This window comes from Heterodontus francisci, chromosome 2 (assembly GCF_036365525.1).
Source record: "Heterodontus francisci isolate sHetFra1 chromosome 2, sHetFra1.hap1, whole genome shotgun sequence".
Lineage (NCBI taxonomy): Eukaryota > Metazoa > Chordata > Chondrichthyes > Heterodontiformes > Heterodontidae > Heterodontus > Heterodontus francisci.
The window spans coordinates 200,948,918-200,968,518 of record NC_090372.1 but is presented as its reverse complement, the minus strand read 5'-3'; the positions used below and the strand labels follow the sequence as shown (position 1 = coordinate 200,968,518).

The window sequence follows — 19,601 nt, the reverse complement described above, 5'->3', positions numbered from 1 at the left end:
TCATCATTCCCAACCACTGATGTTCACCGGCCTGTAATTACCTGGTTTATCCTTGCTACCCTCCTTGAATAAAGGTACCACATTCGTTGTCCTCAGTAGAAGGCAAGTCAGGGGAAGTTGTCTGTTAACTTTGCAATTATCTGGTCAGATTGCACCTTGAATATCATGTCCAGTTCTAATTATTGGGACATTCGAGCACTGGAGTCAGTGCAGAGAAGAGATACAAGGTTGATTTCGAGAGTCAATGATGAGAGTTGAGGAAAGACTAAAAGAAACCTTGCATTTTCCACCTTGAGGGGTAATCTAGTATAAACATAGAAGATAGTAAAGGGACTAGAAAATATGAACCTGGAAAATCACGTTAAATTAAATTGAGAGTGTGGGATAAGGATCACAAGTTCCAACTATTAAAAGATAACTTTAAGACTGAGATCAGGGAATTTCTTCTTCATATAAGGGATGATGACTTATTCTTCCTGGAAGAATCTTCTTCTTCTTCTTCTTCTTTCTTTGGCCTCCTTGTCTCGACAGACAATGGGTAGGCGCCTGGAGGTGGTCAGTGTTTTGTGAAGCAGCGCCTGGAGTCGCTATAAAGGCCAATTCTAGAGTGACAGACTCTTCCACAGGCGCTGTAGATAAGATTGGTTGTAGGGGCCGTTACACAGTTGGCTCTCTCCTTGCATTTCTGTCTTTTTTCCTGCCAACTGCTAAGTCTCTTCGACTCGCCACACTATAGCCCCGCCTTTATGGTTGCCCGCCAGCTCTGGCGATCACTGGCAACTGACTCCCACAACTTGTGATCAATATTACAGGATTTCTTGTCGCGTTTGCAGACGTCTTTAAAGCGGAGACATGGACGGCCGGTGGGTCTGGTACCAGTGACGAGCTCGCTGTACAATGTGTCCTTGGGTTTCCTGCCATCTTCCATGCGGCTCACATGGCCAAGCCACCTCAGGCGCCGCTGGCTTAGTAGGGTGTATATGCTGGGGATGTTGGCCGCCTCGAGGACTTCTGTGTTGGAGATACGGTCCTGCCACCTGATGCAAAGGATTCACCGGAGGCAGCGAAGATGGAATGAATTGAGACGTCGCTCTTGACTGACGTACGTTGTCCAGGCCTCACTACCGTGGAGCAAGGTACTGAGGACACAGGCTTGATACACTTGGACTTTTGTGTTCTGTGTCAGTGCGCCATTTTCCCACACCCTCTTTGCCAGTCTGGACATAGCAGAGGAAGCCTTTCCCATGCGCTTGTTTAATTCTGCATCGAGAGACAGGTTACGGGTGATAGTTGAGCCTAGGTAGGTGAACTCTTGAACCACTTCCAGAGTGTGGTCGCTGATATTGATGGATGGGGCATTTCTGACGTCCTGTCCCATGATGTTCATTTTCTTGAGGCTGATGGTTAGGCCAAATTCATTGCAGGCAGCCACAAACCTGTCGATGAGTCTCTGCAGACACTCTTCAGTGTGAGATGTTAATGCAGCATCATCAGCAAAGAGGAGTTCCCTGATGAGGACTTTCCGTACTTTGGTCTTCGCCTTTAGACAGGCAAGGTTGAACAACCTTCCCCCTGATCTTGTGTGGAGGAAAATTCCTTCTTCTGAAGACTTGAACGCATGTGAGAGCAGCAGGGAGAAGAAAATCACAAACAGTGTAGGTGCGAGAACACAGCCCTGTTTCACGCCACTCAGGATGGGAAAGGGCTCTGATGAGGCGCCGCTATGCTGAATTGTGCCTTTCATATTGTTATGGAATGAGGTGATGATACTTAGTAGCTTTGGTGGGCATCCAATCTTTTCTAGTAGTCTGAAGAGACCACGTCTGCTGATGAGGTCAAAGGCTTTGGTGAGATCAATGAAAGCAATGTAGAGGGGCATCTGTTGTTCACGACATTTCTCCTGTAACTGGCGAAGGGAGAACAGCATGTCAGTGGTGGATCTCTTTGCTCGAAAGCCACACTGTGCCTCAGGGTAGACATGCTCAGCCAGCTTCTGGAGCCTGTTTAAGGCAACACGAGAGAAGACTTTCCCCACTATGCTGAGCAGGGAGATTCCACGGTAGTTGTTGCAGTCACCGCGGTCACCCTTGTTCTTATATTGGCATCGCGCATGTCCTGTGGTACTGCACCCTGGTCCCAGCACAGGCAAAGCAGTTCGTGCAGTGCTGAAAGTATAGCAGGCTTGGTACTCTTAATGATTTCAGGGGTAATGCCGTCCATCCCAGGGGCTTTTCCGCTGGCTAGAGAATCAATGGCATCACTGAGTTCCGATTTTGTCCAGCTCATCCATGACTGGCAGAGACAGGGCTGCATTGAGGGTGGTCTCAGTGACAACATTCTCCCTGGAGTACAGTTCTAGGTAATGTTCCACCCAGCGGTCCATTTGCTTGCGAGAACACAGTGATTGTGTCCCATGATTTAGTATTGAGGGGGTGGGGGCAATCTTCTTGGTTGGCCTAAAAGCTCTCTTAATGCCATCATACATTCCTCTGATATTTCCTGTGTCAGAGGCCAGCTGAATATAACTGCATAGGTGTTGCCAGTAGTCATTTGCGCATCGCCTGGCTGTTCTTTGTGCAACGCGTCTGGCAGCTTTAAGTGCTACGGATGTTAACTCGCTGGGGGCTTTCTTGTAGTCCAGCAGTGCGATGCACTGAGTGGCTATGACAGGTTCCAACTCTTCAATGTGAGATTGAAACCAGTCTGCATTCCGCTTCACACGATTGCCATAGGTGGTCATTGCTGAGTCATAGATGGCGTCTTAATGTGGGCCCACTTGGTCCCTGCATCCCCTGTGGGAGTGTTTTGAAGGGCTTTTTCAAGTGAATTTAGAAACTTACGTAACAGCTGTGGATGAGAAATTCTGCTCGTGTTGATGCATGGGCGGCCCTTCTGCTTGGAGTGATGCAGCTTCTTTGGTTTGAGGCTAACCTTGCTGCACACTAGGGAGTGGTCGGTGTCGCAGTCTGCACTGTGGAAGCTGCGTGTGATTTGAACGCTGTTTAATCGCCTTGTGACGATGAGGTCCAGCTGGTGCCAATGACGTGATCTTGGGTGCCTCCAAGAAACCTGGTGACAGGGTTTAGTGTGAAAGAACAGGTTGGTGATACAGAGGTTATGATAGGTACACAACTCAAGCAGTCTCTGTCCAATCTCATTCATCCTTCCAATGCCAAAGCGCCCAAGGCAGGAGGGCCATGAGTCATGGTCGGCCCCAACCCTGGCATTAAAGTCCCCCAGCAGGAATAGGTGTTCGGTTTTGGGGATGCTACTAATGATATTATGGATTTCCTCGTAGAACTGGTCTTTAGCTTCAGGTGGGGAGCAGAGTGTTGGAGCATAGATGCTGAGTAGGTGTACTGGACCAGAGGCGGTGAACAGTCGGATGGACAGTATGCGTTCCGAGCCATTTGAGGGTGGCTCTATCATGCTGAGCAAAGAGTTTCTGATGGCGAAGCCCACTCCGTGCTGTCTTGGTTCTTCAGGATCCCTGCCCTGCCAGAAGAAGGTGTAGTCTTACTCTCTTAGAGATCTGCTCGCAGGGAGCTGCAATGTCCACATTGAGTCTACTGAGCTCATTGTTGATGATGGTGGTCTTCCAAGAATCGTTGATTTGTGTAAGGTCTTCCGACAGGCCAGGACACACAGTTCTGATGTTCCAGCTTGCAAAACGAAGGGCTGGTACCTTCTTTCCTTTTTTGGTCGTGCTGTTTGGTGCAGTGTTACAGTCCACTTGTCGGGCAATAACCCTGAGCTCCAAGCACCCATTGAAGCAGGTGGACTGTGGCAGGACAGAACCTTACTGACCGGGGGCTGCCCGGTTTGAGGCGGGCAGTAGCTGTCCAGTGAGATGCGATGACCTCTCCCACCGACAAAGGCAACCCGTGGCGTCCAATCTCTACGCCAATTGAGCTGGAATTATAACCCATAACTGCTGCCTTCCATGTTGATTTGGTCGCTGTAAGGCGACTATGGAGTGACCTCTCCATGGCGCATGCCTGGGCTTATGTATGGAGGTTGTGAGTTGCCCAAGCGTCAAAACCCCCCTCTCAGCCTTTCTGGTGGGGTCCAAAGGAGTGCAGAGCACGACGTTTGGCACCAGTATGGCTGCAGAAACTGCCGGAAACATGCCGAAAACACTCCTCCTCCTTGCACCCCCTCCCCCCCCGCACCCCCTTCCCCCCACCTCCTCCCACCGGCATCCACCTACCCCTGTGTTGGGGCCCCAACAACCCCACTGCCTTGTGGACGTCTCGGGAGAGACCAAGGCTAAGGGAGTAAACCCTAACTGAAAATCCGGAGTGGTACCCCGAAGGCGGTCATGAAAGAATAGTGGGGGGCAAAACCCCCAGAATCATCATGGTAACAACTGGATATTGAAATGGGACATTTGAGATTCTCTTTTATGTGGGTGAATGAAGATGGGCTGAAAATCCAGCCTCATTCATAATTATCTGATGCTTTTGTTAGCAGTTGGCCTATGAATGCTTAATGCATTTGTACTACATTCTTGTGTGCAGCATTTTTACCAAATTGGTTCGAAATACTTGGCTTAATTGAGTTCCTTCTGTTTTAAATAGACTAGTTGGAGTTAACAGCTAGATCAAAAGAAGTACACTCAGGAATGCAATACAAACATTGTACAGGCTGAAAGCTCTACCGTTTTGTTCTTTTCGTCCAGTTATGTACCACCACTATGTTATGAAGCTAAGGCCACTACTCGCCCCGAACTGTCAGATGAGGTGAGAAATGAAATTTCAAGGCGAAGCACCCATGTTTATCTGCTCATGACTAAAAAATAATCACACCGAAGAAAAAACCGTGATTCTGTTTCTAAGGCAATTTCCTTTGGTAAAGTGAATTCCAACTCGCAGCATTGACTGACATTGCATTCTCTTTATTTTAATCAAGGCTGGTGTTTTGCAATGTCTTGGTCGTTGCTGCCTTCACCGAAACTGATGAGTGGGTGTGCGACTTATTCACACTTCAATTGTTGTCACTGTTCCCAAAGGGACTGTTAAAATCCAAGGGACTCGACTAAGTGAAGTGTTCCTGTCTATTCTAGGTGTGAATTAACGATTCCTGCACGAATGTCAATGAACTGACAATGAATCTAGTCCTGGTATATTGTCATAAAACTTTCCTGGTAATAAGATCATAGACCTGACTGCAAGCAGCGGGTGTCCTGACCATTATTTATCACTGAACGAACATCACTAAGGAACAGATTATCTGATTATCTTATTGTTGGCTGGGCTGTGGGAGCTTGAGTGTACATTGGCCGCTGCATTTGCAACATAAGGCCAGCGACTACATTTTTAAAAGAGTACTTAGTTGACTGTAACGCGCTTTGGGACATCCTGAGGTAGTGAAAGGCGCTAGATAAATACAAACCTTTATTTCCTTTGATGAGGGTATTTGTTTCCAGCGCTAATTAACAAATTTGCGCTAAGAAAATGAATATTCGAACTGTTCTTTCTGCTGCCCCTCTGGCTGAGAGGGTGAAGTGAATAGTGCAATGAAGGCGACATATCTTTAGGTGATCGGAGCCTTGTTCAACGTGTCCACAGAGGGGTGCTACAGCATGCCTCAACACATCAACTCGGCAAAAATTAAACATTCTCGTCTTCGTATTTGCTAAGTGGGAGGGGTGAAAATCCGTTGCGACGCTCGGCAAACGTTCCCCAGATGTCTTGTAGTCCATTGCACTTTGTGCTCTTACTGACTGTTCTATCAAAGGAGGAGAATACCTGCTTAAACCTTTCTCCACCAACACCCCATTCCACAACCCCACCACTCGCTCCCTATCGCTATCGGAGCCACAAACGCACGGTGATCGCTGACACATCCGAGACCTATACCCTCGAGTTTGGAACAGTTTGCGGGGAGGTTACTTCTCATGCAGAAAGCATTATTGCGATCAGGATCACAGTTGTTTTGGCGTATTCCTTCCTCGTCAGTTCCGGCTACTCTTAGTGTTTCACAAGGGGGGCTCGGAGCGATCAGGTGTGCGCTGTTCACTGTGTGTATGTGTTGGGTGTGGGGTTGGTGGTGGTGTCTGATAGTTTGTATGGAGACGGGGGGGAAGAGCAGAGCAGCGCTGTTGTTGCCGATGATGTGCCTGTTGTAGTGAGATCGAACACTCTCCACACCCGACCCCCTAGCAAAGGGGAAGGAGAGCCAGGCAAGCAGCGTGTCCTGAATGCAGTATCGACGGTCTGAATCCCACGCACTGATGGGGATGTGAACCCGGGAGTGATCAAGTTGCCTGTTAAACGGGATGTTCTAATGAAATGTCGATCCACTCCGGCGCTGTCTGCACTCCTGGCGAGATTTGCCGAGGACGTCTGATCTTCTCCTGATGCTGAAACGTCGTTAGGCCTCTCTCTCTCTCTATATATATATCTCCTTGTACTCTTTCTCCCTCACTCTGTCTCCCACCCCTTTTAAGTGGACCGTTCATACACGCCGACTCCTAGAAGTTATCTGGCTTGTAGTAAGCGACAGTCTCCAGAGCTGACTTTATGGCTTCGCTGTATCAAAGAATCACAGGACAGATTAACACTTCCAGATCTTATCCAGCTCCCGCTGAAGCCAGTCACCTTCTTGGTGGCCAAGGTACTGATGAGGACAGCGGAGGGAAAACTGCACGCCCCTTGGAAGACAGCCGGCCCCGCTGCCATTACCAGCACAGAAGTGACTGTGAAGATGATGTAAGATAATCATTACCCTTTTATTTGTTTCGTATTCGTGTGTTGTAAATTTATGTCTGTGGATGTGGAGGTATGTCGGTAAAGCTATATCTGTGTATATGGAGCTTTATATGTCTGTGTCTGCGTTTCTGTATCTGGTTAATTTGCGCCTCCCAATCAGCTTTATTTAATCACAGAAACAAGTTCACCGTTTCAAGTTGCTTTTCATTAAGTTTTCTGTTCTAACGAACTATGTGTGTCTACACGGGCTGTTTATTTGTAGACTGAAGGATTATAATCCATATTAAAATCGTTTTTCTTTTACAATCCTGCAAAAGACCATAGAACACCCTTTGCCTTATTTTAAAAAAAGCTCCCTCCAGTATAGAACTTTAATAGACATTTGAATGAAATGAACTCCTGATTTATTGCCTGTCAGTGTCTGTTTGTTGTGCTTGGCTTGTCTGGGGGAAACTGTTTAAAAAGTTGTATTTACATATCGCCTTGGCAACCCATGAATCTTTAATGACTTTGGCTTGGTTCCTGATCAGTGCCGGAGTTAAACCTCTTGGATCGATTTTCTTTTTGTCGCCTGTTATTTAGTGGCGCGAGTCTGTAAAATACATACAATAAATCAAACAGTTGGCCCGCCCACAGCGCTCCAACTGAGTATTATTAGGAGTGAGCCATTCCGAAGGGATTCACGAGCAAATGCTGTTTTCTGTACATTGTGTTACTGTAGATGGCGGGTATAAAGGGTCATTAAGGTTTATTGTTTCTTCAGGCGGAATGCTTATAACCAAATAGTATATTACACGGAATTTTGTTTTCTCTTAATTGTCTGCTACATAATGAACTCTATGCTCATGTATGCCACTCTAATAAACTCTGTGGCTACGGGACAGATGCTTCCAATCCTGGCCTTGTTATTCGGTGGCAAATAACATCCATCGGACCGGAATTTTTCAGAGTATCTCTCCCTTCCCACCTCCCCCCCCCCCCCCCCCCCGAAAATGGCTCAGAATATTTAATGACAGGCTGGATTTTTTTCCCTACATATATTTTTTAAATCTATTTCATAAAAGCTACAAGCAGCCTAGTTTGGATTTAAAATCGAGTTCGAATGCAAAGATGTTCAGAGATCAGCCTAAATCCCGTTGGCAGATGTGATGGGTGACCGGGAGAGCAGCTCTCTCTCTCTCTCCTTTCTTAGAGTTGAACCTGTAATCCAAAGTAAAGGAGATTAAAAGGGGGATTGAATCTTGTCTTTTGATAAATTGTCTTCCACTAGGATTTTAACAAGTGATTTAAGTCAAAAAAAAAAATTCTTGCCTTTTAGAAACAAGTTGCTATTTCCAACCACCGTCACTAGACATGGTCGCACTCTAATGAAATATTAAGTTGCATTAAAATAAGTCGTTTTAAAGTATAATAGCTATTCCAGGACAGTGTTTGGTGCACAACAGGTAAAGGAGACCATGAAAGTCCTAATTATCTTTACCTTTCGAAAATTGCAAGTCCACTGAGATCATTAATTTTCTAGCCAGGTGCAGTTCTCACCATTAATTCAAGGTTAAATCGTTGTACTGTGAACCCAGCGTTTTCGATATGGCAAAATATTTATCGAAGGGCTACACACACACACACACACACATATATGCAACCCGTAGGGGTCGCCTTGCTAACGGTGGGTTTCGGTTGAGAATACCGCTCTTGCTTTGCCTTGAGTGTTGTAGTTTGTGGAGATGTAAAAGTTTGGGTGGGATTAACGTTTAAATTTATAATGCCTGATGATTCAAGCAGTGACAGCGACTGCTGACGGGAAACAGCGGATTTGTTAATTGCCCCCAATAATCAGGTGTGGGCTGTTTCTCCATTGCATCTCCGCCGAATTCTTGGGGTATCCCTTTCATAATAAATACAGGTTCGAATTACAGAAACTGATCAAAAGTGGCCACTTAAAGCAGCATTAAAATTTCACCAAAAATAAGCTCAAGGAGCCTTGATTAGTCCAGTAATTTCCAAAAAAAATAATGTTTGATAATTTTGTGATTTGTACCAGGAAAAAAGTAATTATACAGTTAAATGCACTTTGCTTTTGACTTTTTAAAGTAACGTGTAAAGTGGAATGGCTTGAAGAATAAAATTGCAAGCCGTAGTTCAGTTAGTGTGATTTGAAATAGTCTGATCAAACTTTGGAACTCCTAAGAAATGTCTATACTATGAGCAATATAGATCACAGGAAGTAATTATGGTCATGGTATAACAAATTGCTCTAGTCTAAATTGATGCTATTGGAACTCATTCCCCATTCGATTACTGTCTTGTAATTAATTATTCAATCAGTTTAATCTGCAAAATGAGTATAATGATGTTTCAGTATTTTCTAGTACTTTCAGTGCCTTTTTTGACCAACTCCAGCTCCAGACCCATTTTTAAGTTGAAGCTAATATTAGCATCTATGAAATGTATTATTGTAATACAGAGCCAAAAAAATTCAACTGCTCAGAGTATTCTGGAAACAACAAGTTGCATTTATATAATGGTTTTAATGTAGTAAAATGCCAGAAGTCACTTGACAGGAGCATTTTTGAATAAAATTTAACACTGAGCCACGTAAGGAAATATTAGGGCAGATAACCAAAAGCTTGGTCAGAGAAATAGGATTTAAGGAGCATCTTAAAGTGGAAAGAGGTAGCGAGATGGAGAAATTTCAGGAAGGAATTCTAAACCTTATCAGCTGAAAGCACCACCACCAATGGTGGAACAATTAAAATCGGGGATTCTCACGGCCAGATTTGGAGGAGCACACATATCTGGCAGGGTTGTAGGGCTGGAGTAGATTAGAGATAAGGAGGGGTGAGGGCATGGAGGCATTTGAGAGCAAGGATGGAAATTATAAAATGGAAGTGTCTCTTGACCGGGAGCCACAGCAGGTCAGCAAGTATAGGAGTGATTGGTGAACAGGACTTATTGTGAGCTAGAGGTAGGCAGCAGAGTTTTGAATGTCATCAAGTTTATAGAGGGTAGAATATAAGACGTCAGATAGGAGTACCTTGGAATAGTCAAGTCTAGAGGTAATAAAGGAATAGATGAGGGTCTCAGCAGTAAATGAGCTGAGTCAGGATGAGAGTCGGGGGATGTTACTGAGGGGGAAATAGGCGGCAAAAGCTCATCTCGGGGTCAGATATGATAGCAAGTTTATGAAGAGTCTGGTTCAGCCTCAGACGATTGTCAGGGAGAGTTTTTTGTTATTGTATGATACAGTAGTATTTCACATCCCCTGTTATTTTCTGGATTTGAGTTTGACCTCTACTCTCTTGGCCTGTGTTGTCATGGTAACCACTTTCAGGATATGTATTACTAATATCATCATGACCTTTATTATAAAAAGGTCCATTAAGTTTAATTTTGAAGAAGGTTTTTGGTGCATTTGAGTTAAAGAAAATGCATTTCTTGATAATTCATTCACTTCATAATGCTTAGTTGGACTTTCAAGGCTTGTTTAAGTGAAAGACAGTTGGTGGTACTTTTGGAACACAGAATCGAGCCATGAATATAGAGACTGATAAATATTCCCAGAGTGAGTTATAATGCACATAAGATAATCGAATGCATGATAAAACTCTCATTTTTGCAGTTTATTACCTTTATTGAAGCACCAAGATTAAATTACAGTTTTGAACTCAGTCTCTATGGCTGTTCATTTAATTATATGAACTGTTTCAGGATATTTATTAAGTGTTAATTTGGTTGCTGTACCACTGCCAAATGTCAACATGCCTCATGTACTTGGTGCATGATGTGCTCAAAAAGGCTTGTGATGGTGACAAAAAATGCACATAAATACACTACATATATACTGGTCATAACTTTTCCTGGTAATCTCAGTAAACGTGCATTAACGTCACGTTTATTGGCTTGTGTGATTAATATCACTAACATGACAGTTGGATCATAGAACAAAAAGTTGGATCATCCTCCCAAACAATTAACCCATTGCAGTGCATTATAGTGAACAACAGATGCGCTAGGGCAGCCTTTTTACTGCAAATTATTGCTATGGTTCAGACGGCTTTTATAAATAAATCACAGGAAAACATTTCTACTGTGCACTGCAGACTATCATCATAAGCCAGTTCTTTATAATTGACATTATGATTTCATTATAAAGTAAGACAAACAGAAAACCTTATCCCTCCATCACTCTCCAGATGCTTGGATTAAATTACCGCATTGAAATATTTTCCAGACCTGTTATCATTACAGCAGAAAAATGTCTTGCATGTTCTTCAGAGCCCTAAACTCTGAATTTCCCTCTTGAAGCCTCTCTACCTCTCATTTCTCCTTAAGACATCCCTTAAAACTTACCTCTTTGACCAAGCTTTTGGTCAAGTGTCCTGATATCTCTGCATGTGGCTTAGTGTTCAAATTTGTTTGGTAACACTCCTGTGAAGCACCTTGGGATCCCTTGCTAGGGTAAAGGTGCTTTATGAATGCAAATTGTTGTATATTCACCTACATCTTATCTCTGCATAAGCCTTCAGTGTTGACATTGGAAGGTACAAATGCTCCTTGGGAACATCATCATGCTTCAAATAAATGGTCTCTGTGATGAGCAGCACAAACACTAAATAAAATCCCCTACACAAATGAAACTACTCTTGACAGATACAAGTAATTAGCTACAGCAGCAAGCTTAAGGTTGTAGTTTAAATCATATTTATACCCCATTTGTTCTTTGTATCATTACCATGTATCCATTATTTTCCACTCTGAACTCAATGGTTCATTGGAGCTGCCTCTCACCTTTCTCTGCAAAGTCCCTTTAAGGAAGATGAATATATTGAATTAAATAGAAGGCATTGTAATGATCACGAAATGAAAGTGAAAAAAAGTAAAACTCTGACACTGTGAACAAAATGTCTGGTTCTTACTTATAGAATTGAAGCAGTATCAACCCAGTTTCGGTTGAGACGTTAACTGAGGTCTCATCTGCAATCTTGGATGGATGTAAAAGATCCCATGACACTATTTCGAAGAAGACCAGGGGAGTTATCCCTGGTGTCCTGGCCAATATTTATCCCTCAATTGATATCACAAAACCAAATTATCTGATCATTATCGCATTGCTGTTTGTGGGAGTTTACTGTGTGCAAATTGGCTGCCGAGATTCCTACATTACAACTGTGACAACACTTCAAAAAGTACTTAATTTGCTGAAAAGTGGTTGAAGATGTCTTGTGGTTGTGAAAGGTGCTATATGAATGCAAGTCTTTCTTTTTTCATTTGACTAAAATCCAATTTTTTAAAATTGTTCAGATTTTATTTAATAAAAGCAAAATATTGCAGATGCTGGAAATCTGAAATACTAACGGAAAGTGCTGGAAATACTCAGCAGGTTTGGCAGCAACTATGGGGGGAGAAACAGAATTGATGTTTCAGGTCTGTGACCTTTCATCAGGTCACTTTCTGTTTTTATTTCGGATTTTATTTATACTTTAGTGAAGGAGCTAAAATATCCGGGTGCTCCGGTTTCCTCCCACATGCCAAAGACTTGCGGGTTGATAGGTAAATTGGCCATTATAAATTGCCCCTAGTATAGGTAGGTGGTAGGGAAATATAGAGACAGGTGGGGATGTGTTAGGAATATGAAATTAGTGTAGGATTAGTATAAAAATGGGTGGTTGATGGTCGGCACAGACTCGGTGGGCCGAAGGGCCTGTTTCAGTGCTGTATCTCTAAATAAATAAAATTACTTAAGGTTCCACAAGATTTTTTTTCAACCTGTCAAGCAGATTTTTTTTAAGATAATGACCAAAGATTTGGAACTGGGAGTGAAAATAGTTCAGTTCTATGCGATTGAAAGAAATAATCCAGAGGAGAGTCAGGCATTATATTCGGAAAATGCCACTGTGGTCCAGGAAACGTTTTACACTTATAATTTGGTTAATGCGCAGCTTAGAAAAATTTCTGTGGTTTGTAGATTTATATATATCAGAGAGAAAGAAAAATAGAATGTATATGGCCAACGAGCGGGGAATAGTCGCCTATTCTGAAGGGAGCTGTCCAACATCAGGAAAACCTACTGAACAAGGAGCTGTCCGGTGGCTGACCGGTCTGAATGTTGCTCGGCTCACTGATTTGTTATGGCTACGGATTGATAAACAGGGTGTTGTAATCAGGCACCCGATCAGAGGGGTTTGATGTCCTGTTTGTTAATTAAGCAGAGTCATTGTGGCCTGTTGTAATCAGAGGGAATTATTGTAATCAGAGGGTTGTGTTGTAATTAGGGACATGATCAGAAGGGTTTGTTGTAATGGGGATGTGGTGGGGGGGGGGGGGGGGGGGGGGATTGTGTTGTAATTAGGGACCTGGCAGAGAGGGTTCTTGTAATGGAGGCGGGTTTGTAATCAGAGGGTTGTGTTGTAATTAGGGACCTGATCAGAGGAATTTGTTGTCTTAGGTATTAAATAAGCAGACTCTGTGCCCTTTGTATTGATCAGGAGGATTTGCTGCTCAATTTTTTTTCAGCCCAGCTAACATTGCAGTGTTTTTTAATATCCAGATTGCAATTCTGACCTTGACCATTGGTTTATTAGTAAACGCACGTCAGTGTGGGTTACTGAAAGGAGCTGATGTGCGAAACATGCCGACCTGTCTGACAGCATTAATACATGCTGAGTGCGCGCGCAGGGTATATGTGTGTATACCTGTAAGTGTCTGCCTATAAGAGTGATCTGAAGTCAGTGGCAAAAATAAATTGTAGTCGGTTATTAATTTACAGTCGCATTGACATTACTCTCTGCTTAGTGCATACTGGAAATATATAGTAAAACATCAAAATGACCTTATATTGTTGTGTACGCTGAATGAATATTCTGGATTTCATAGGTAATTTGTAACATGAAAAATTAATATTTATAATCATGGTACATTTTACATTGGTCAATATCAAAAATGTCCATTGTTTTATTAGGGCTAAAATGGAAAGCAATAAGACACTGAATTTTATCTCTCCAGATTGGATAGTGTTTTTATCCATTCTTTTCCCATTTTTCTTGCTGACTATTTTTCATAATTTTACAATTATCAGTAGAGTATCCAATTTCTTCATTTGCCTAGACGAAGAGATAAACTGGACTAGATAGCATGAGTAGGTAAAGCATGACAAAATAAGTTGTTGGTGATGGAGGAAAACTGTTCTGAAGGCTTGCACTAGGCTGTTGCCTATTAGTATCACCTGTGCATAGATGTTAATATGCTGTTTAACATAATGTCCATTTATTACGATTTGATACACCAATTAGAACAGGAAGCATTAATTTAATCAGATTCTCTAATAATGCTTCTCAGTTCATGTTGTACCTTCAACAAAATTATACATCTGCTGGCTGACTCATCAACAGTTTGTTCTAAAGTCGTGTCACCACCAAGAATCAAATGGCAGGTGCTAAGATAAAGTAATTCGAGATTTACTGATCATCGCAGGCTTTGGGTGTTAAAAGCCTGCAGATTGTAGTAGGAAAAGAAGATTTGAAAGAGGTCAGGCATGCCACAGTTTTGAGGTCCAGGAAAGAAAGAGAGTACTGACATTAATACAGTGGTTATTGTACTGCCTAACAATATTTTTAGCATGTGTACATTGAGAAGGCTGTGAACACCTTACAAGTCAGCAAATTGATCAAGTGGGTTTGTTGCCGTACAGGACAAGCATGAAGCTGAAGTCACCACTCAATAGTATATCACCCAAAATTAAAATTATACTGGGAGTACAATTTTGCGAGTTGCACCTAATTATTTCTTAGAAAATTTGGTGGTAGCAATATCACAAGCGCTCTTCTGGTTCCTTCATGATTGTGAATGTCACATTATGCTACTAAAGCCCTCCAGTGAACAAAAATGGATTTTTCAACCAGCAAAAGGTCAACTAAGTCAGTGTGTGGTGTCTACAGCATGCTTAAGGTTACTGAGTAGGAGAAAGAAACAGACATCATAGTACATGAAGGTCCATGACCAGTGCTGCAAAGCTGTTTTAATAGAGTTATGATGTATTGCCAGGATGATTAAATAAAAACAAAAAATGTCTCTGTATAAGACCTTGGTTAGGCCTTATCCAGAATACTCTGTCCATTTTTGGTTCCCTTGCATAGTAGGTGATATAAAGACTTTGGAAAAGGATCAGAGAACAGCTACTAGATTGATATCAAGTTTACAAACCCTAAATTATCGAAACTAACCAGTCACTTTAACTTTGGTGGTGGGAAAACTACTAGAAAAAATAATTTGGGACAAAACCAATAGTCACATGGACAAATGTGAGATAATTAAGGAAAGCATGGATTTCTTTCGGGAAAATCATATTTAACTAACTTGCTGGAGTTTTTTGAGAAGGTAAGAGAGGGGTTGATGAGGGCAATGCTGTTGATGTGGTGTACATGGACTTTCAAAAGGCATTTGATGCAGTACCACACAACAGACTTGTGAGCAAACATGTAGCTCATGGAATAAAAGAGACGGTAGCAACATGGATACGAAATTGGAGTGACAGGAAACAAAGAGTAGAAGTTAATGGATGTTTTTTAGGCTGGAGGAAGGTTTGTTGTGGAGTTCCCCAGGGATCTGAGTTGGGACTCTTGCAGTTCCTGGTAGCTCACCATCACCTTCTCCTGGACAATTAGGGATGGCCAGCGACGCCCACATCCCATGAATGGATAAAATAAAATTAATGACCAAGGCTCCTTAGACAGCACCTTCCAAACCTGCGACCTCTACCACCTAGAAGGACAAGGGCAGCAAATGCATGGGAACACCACCACCTGCAAGTTCTCCTCCAAGTCACACACCATCCTGACTTGGAACTATATTGCCATTCCTACACTGTCGCTGGGTCGAAATCCTGGAACTCCCTTCCTAACAGCACTGTGGGTGTACCTACCCCATGTGGACTGCTGCGGTTCAAGAAGGCAGCTCACCACCACCTTCTTGGGGCAATTAGGGATAGGCAATAAATGCTGGCCTAGTCAACGGCACCCACATCCCATGAATGAATAAAAAAAAGACTTAGACCGTGGTGTACAGGGCACAATTTAAAACTTTGCATGTGATACAAAACTTGGAAGCATTGTGAACTGTGAGGAGGATAGTGTAGAACTTCAAAAGGACATAGACAAGTTGGTGGAATGGGAAGACAGATGGCAGATGAAGTTCAATGCAGGGAAATGTGAAGTGATTAATTTTGGTAGGAAGAACATGGAGAGACAATTTAGAGTAAAGGGTACAATTCTAAAGTGGGTGCAGGAGCAGAGGGACCCCAGATGTATATGTGCATTGAAGGTGGCAAGACAGGTTGAAAGCATGATCAGTAAAGCAGACAGTGTATTGGGCTTTATTAATAGGGGCATAGAGTACAAGAGCAAGGAAGTTATGTTGAACTTGTATAGGACACTAGTTCGGCCTCACTGGAGTATTGCGTCCAGTTCTGGGCGCCGCACTTTAGGAAAGACGTGAGGGCATTGGCGAGAGTACAGAAAAGATTCACGAGGATGGTTCCAGGGATGAGGAATTTCAGTTATGAAGATAGATTGGAGAGGTTAGAACTGTTTTCCTTGGAGAAGAGAAGGCTGAGAGGTGATTTGACAGAGGTATTCAAAATCATGAGGGGTCTGGACAGAGTAGATGGAGAGAAACTGTTACCACTCATGAAAGGATGGAGAATGAGAGAGCACAGATTTAAAGTATTTGCTAAGAGAAGCAAAAGTGACATGAGGAAAAACTTTTTCACACAGCAAGTGGTTAAGGTGTGGAATGCGCTGACTGAGACTGTGGTGGAGGCAGGTTTAATTGAAGCATTCAAAGGGGAATTAGACCGTTATATGAAAAGGAAGAATGTGCAGGGTTTTAGGGAAAAGACAGGGGAATGGAACTGAGGGAATTGCTCTTTCAGAGAGCCAGTGCGGACATGATGGGCCAAATGGCCTCCTTCTGTACTGTAATGAATCTGTGATTCTGTGAAAATAGGCTTAGAGAGCAGGATTTCTTTTTTTACTCTAGAAAAGCATGAATTTCAAGCAGATTTGATGTGGTTTTTAATGAAAGGAATTGCTTCTGTCCACGTGAAATGGCGACATGAGTTCAATAGGTTAGAGAGGACTAGGGGTTATGAGCCTAAGTTACATGTATAGAAATAGGTAGAAAGCAGGAAGTACTTTTCACTGCTTGTGCAGTGAGTACACATTCTCAAAACGGAGATGAATGATTTCCTGAGTGTGGCCAGTGCAATTCCATTATAGGACAGTGGGTATTAGGGATGGGTGTCCCCATCATCATGGTCTTCTGGAACATCTCTGATCATTTCCAGAGGTTGGAGTTCCCAAAGTTATGTTTCCTAAATTATTATTAGGTTTTTAACCTTTCCCAGGTGATTGCATGGCTGCTGATGGTGGGGGAGAGTGTGAGTCGATGGGACTATGGTGTGCGTCATGGGACAGGCTCAATGGATATCTGACCTATTACTGTCTTTCATTAGTGTACGCTTCATATAAAAATATCTGCTTCCAATGCTCACTTTCTTCAGCCTTTGCCCTCCTTTCTCAGAGGCAGGAACTTGTGCTTTCAAGCCCCCTCCAGCAACTTAAGCACATTATCTGGGCTGGCACATCAGTGTAACCCTGAGGGAGTACTGCAGTGTCAGAATTTTCGATGAGATGTTAAATCAAGGCCCAATCTGCCCCCTCAGGTCAATGTTTACGATACCAGGCTATAATTCAAAAAAGAGCTGGAGAGTTAGAACATAGAACATAGAACAGTGCAGCACAGTCCAGGCCCTTCGGCCCACGATGTTGTGCCGACCCTTTAACCTACTCTAAGATCAAACTACCTACATACCCTTCATTCTACTATCATCCATGTACCTATCCAAGAGTCGCTTAAATGTCCCTAATGTATATGCTTCTACTACCACCGCTGGCAGTGCATTCCACGCACCCACCACTCTCTGTGTAAAGAACCTACCTCTTGACATCTCCCCGAAACCTTCCTCCAATCACCTTAAAATTATGCTCCCTGGTGATAGCCCTTTCCACCCTGGGAAAAAGTCTCTGGCTATCCACTCTATCTATGCCTCTCATCATCTTGTACCCCTCTATCAAGTCACCTCTCATCCTTCTACGCTCCAATGAGAAAAGCCCTAGCTCCCTCAATCTTTCTTCGTAGGACATGCCCTCCAGTCCAGGCAGCATCCTGGTAAATCTCCTCTGCACCCTCTCTAAAGCTTCCACATCCTTCCTATAATGAGGCGACCAGAACTGAACACAATATTCCAAGTGTGGTCTAACCAGGGCTTTCTAGAGCTGCAGCATAACCTCGCGGCTCTTAAACTCAATCCCCCTGTTAATGAAAACCAACACCGCTTACGCCTTCTTAACAACCCTATCAACTTGGGTGGCAACTTTGAGGGATCTATGGACATGGACCCCAAGATCCCTCTGTTCCTCCACACTGCCAAGAATCCTGTCTCTAAGCCTGTATTCTGCATTCAAATTCGACCTTCCAAAATGAATCACTTCACACTTTTCCAGGTTGAACTCCATCTGCCACTTCTCAGCCCAGCTCTACATCCTGTCAATGTCCCGTTGCAACCTACAACAGCCCTCCACACTATCCACAACTCCAGCAACCTTTGTGTCATCGGCAAACTTACTAACCCAACCTTCCACTTCCTCATCCAAGTCATTTATAAAAATCACAAAGAGCAGAGGTCCCAGAACAGATCCCTGCGGAACACCACTGGTCACCGAGCTCCATGCTGAATACTTTCCATCTACCACCACCCTCTGTCTTCCATGGTCCAGCCAATTCTGTATCCAGACAGCCAACTTTCCCTGAATCCCATGCCTCCTTACTTTCTGAATGAGCCTACCATGGGGAACCTTATCAAACGCCTTGCTAAAATCCATATACACCACATCCACTGCTCTTCCTTCATCAATGTATTTTCCTTCCTCAAAGAATTCAATAAGGCTTGTGAGGCATGACCTGCCCTCACAAAGCCATGCTGACTATCTCTAATCAAACTATGCTTTTCCAAATAATCATAAATCCTGTCTCTCAGAATCCTCTCCAATAATTTGCCCATCACCGACGGAAGACTGACTGGTCTGTAATTCCCAGGGTTATCCCTATTCCCTTTCTTGAACAAGGGAATAACATTTGCCACCCTCCAATCATCTGGTACTACTCCAGTGGACAGTGAGGACGCAAAGATCATCGCCAAAGGCGCGGCAATCTCTTCCCTCGCTTCCCGTAATAACCTTGGGTATATCCCGTCTGGCCCCGGGGACTTATCTATCCTCATGTCTTTCAAAATTTCCAGCACATCCTCCTTCTTAACATCAACCTGTTCGAGCATATCAGCCTGTTTCACGCTTTCCTCACAAACGTCCAGGTCCCTCTCACTAGTGAATACTGAAGCAAAGTATTCATTAAGGACCTCCCCTACCTCCTCCGACTCCAGGCACAAGTTCCCTCCACTATCCCTAATCGGCCCTACCCTCACTCTGGCCATCCTCTTGTTCCTCACATAAGTGTAGAACGCCTTGGGATTTTCCTTAATCCTACCCACCAAGACTTTTTCATGTCCCCTTCTAGCTCTCCTAAGTCCATTCTTCAGTTCCTTCCTGGCTACCTTGTAACCCTCTGGAGGCCTGTCTGATCCTTGCTTCCTCAACCTTAAGTAAGCTTCCTTCTTCCTCTTGACTAGCTGTTCCACATCTCTTGTCATCCAAGGTTCCTTCACCCTACCATCCCTTCCTTGCCTCATCGGGACAAACCTATCCAGCAGTCGCAGCAAGTGCTCCCTAAACAACCTCCACATTTCTGTCGTGCATTTCCCTGAGAACATCTGTTCCC

General features: G+C 43.5%; 1 protein-coding gene across 2 annotated transcripts in view; it reads left to right on the top strand.

The window, feature by feature from the left end:
- Positions 1-19,601, top strand: part of dpp6a (dipeptidyl-peptidase 6a) — a 1,544,902-nt gene that overhangs the window by 298,356 nt on the left and 1,226,945 nt on the right. Inside the window, exon 1 of one of the 2 annotated variants that reach the window (XM_068015020.1) lies at positions 6,001-6,713. The exons of the other annotated variant lie outside the window; for it this stretch is intronic. Within the exon in view, the coding sequence (XP_067871121.1) occupies positions 6,525-6,713 (189 nt within the window). The 5' untranslated portion in view covers positions 6,001-6,524. Of the gene's footprint in view, positions 1-6,000; positions 6,714-19,601 lie in introns of those variants that run through there. 2 annotated transcript variants of the gene reach the window in all.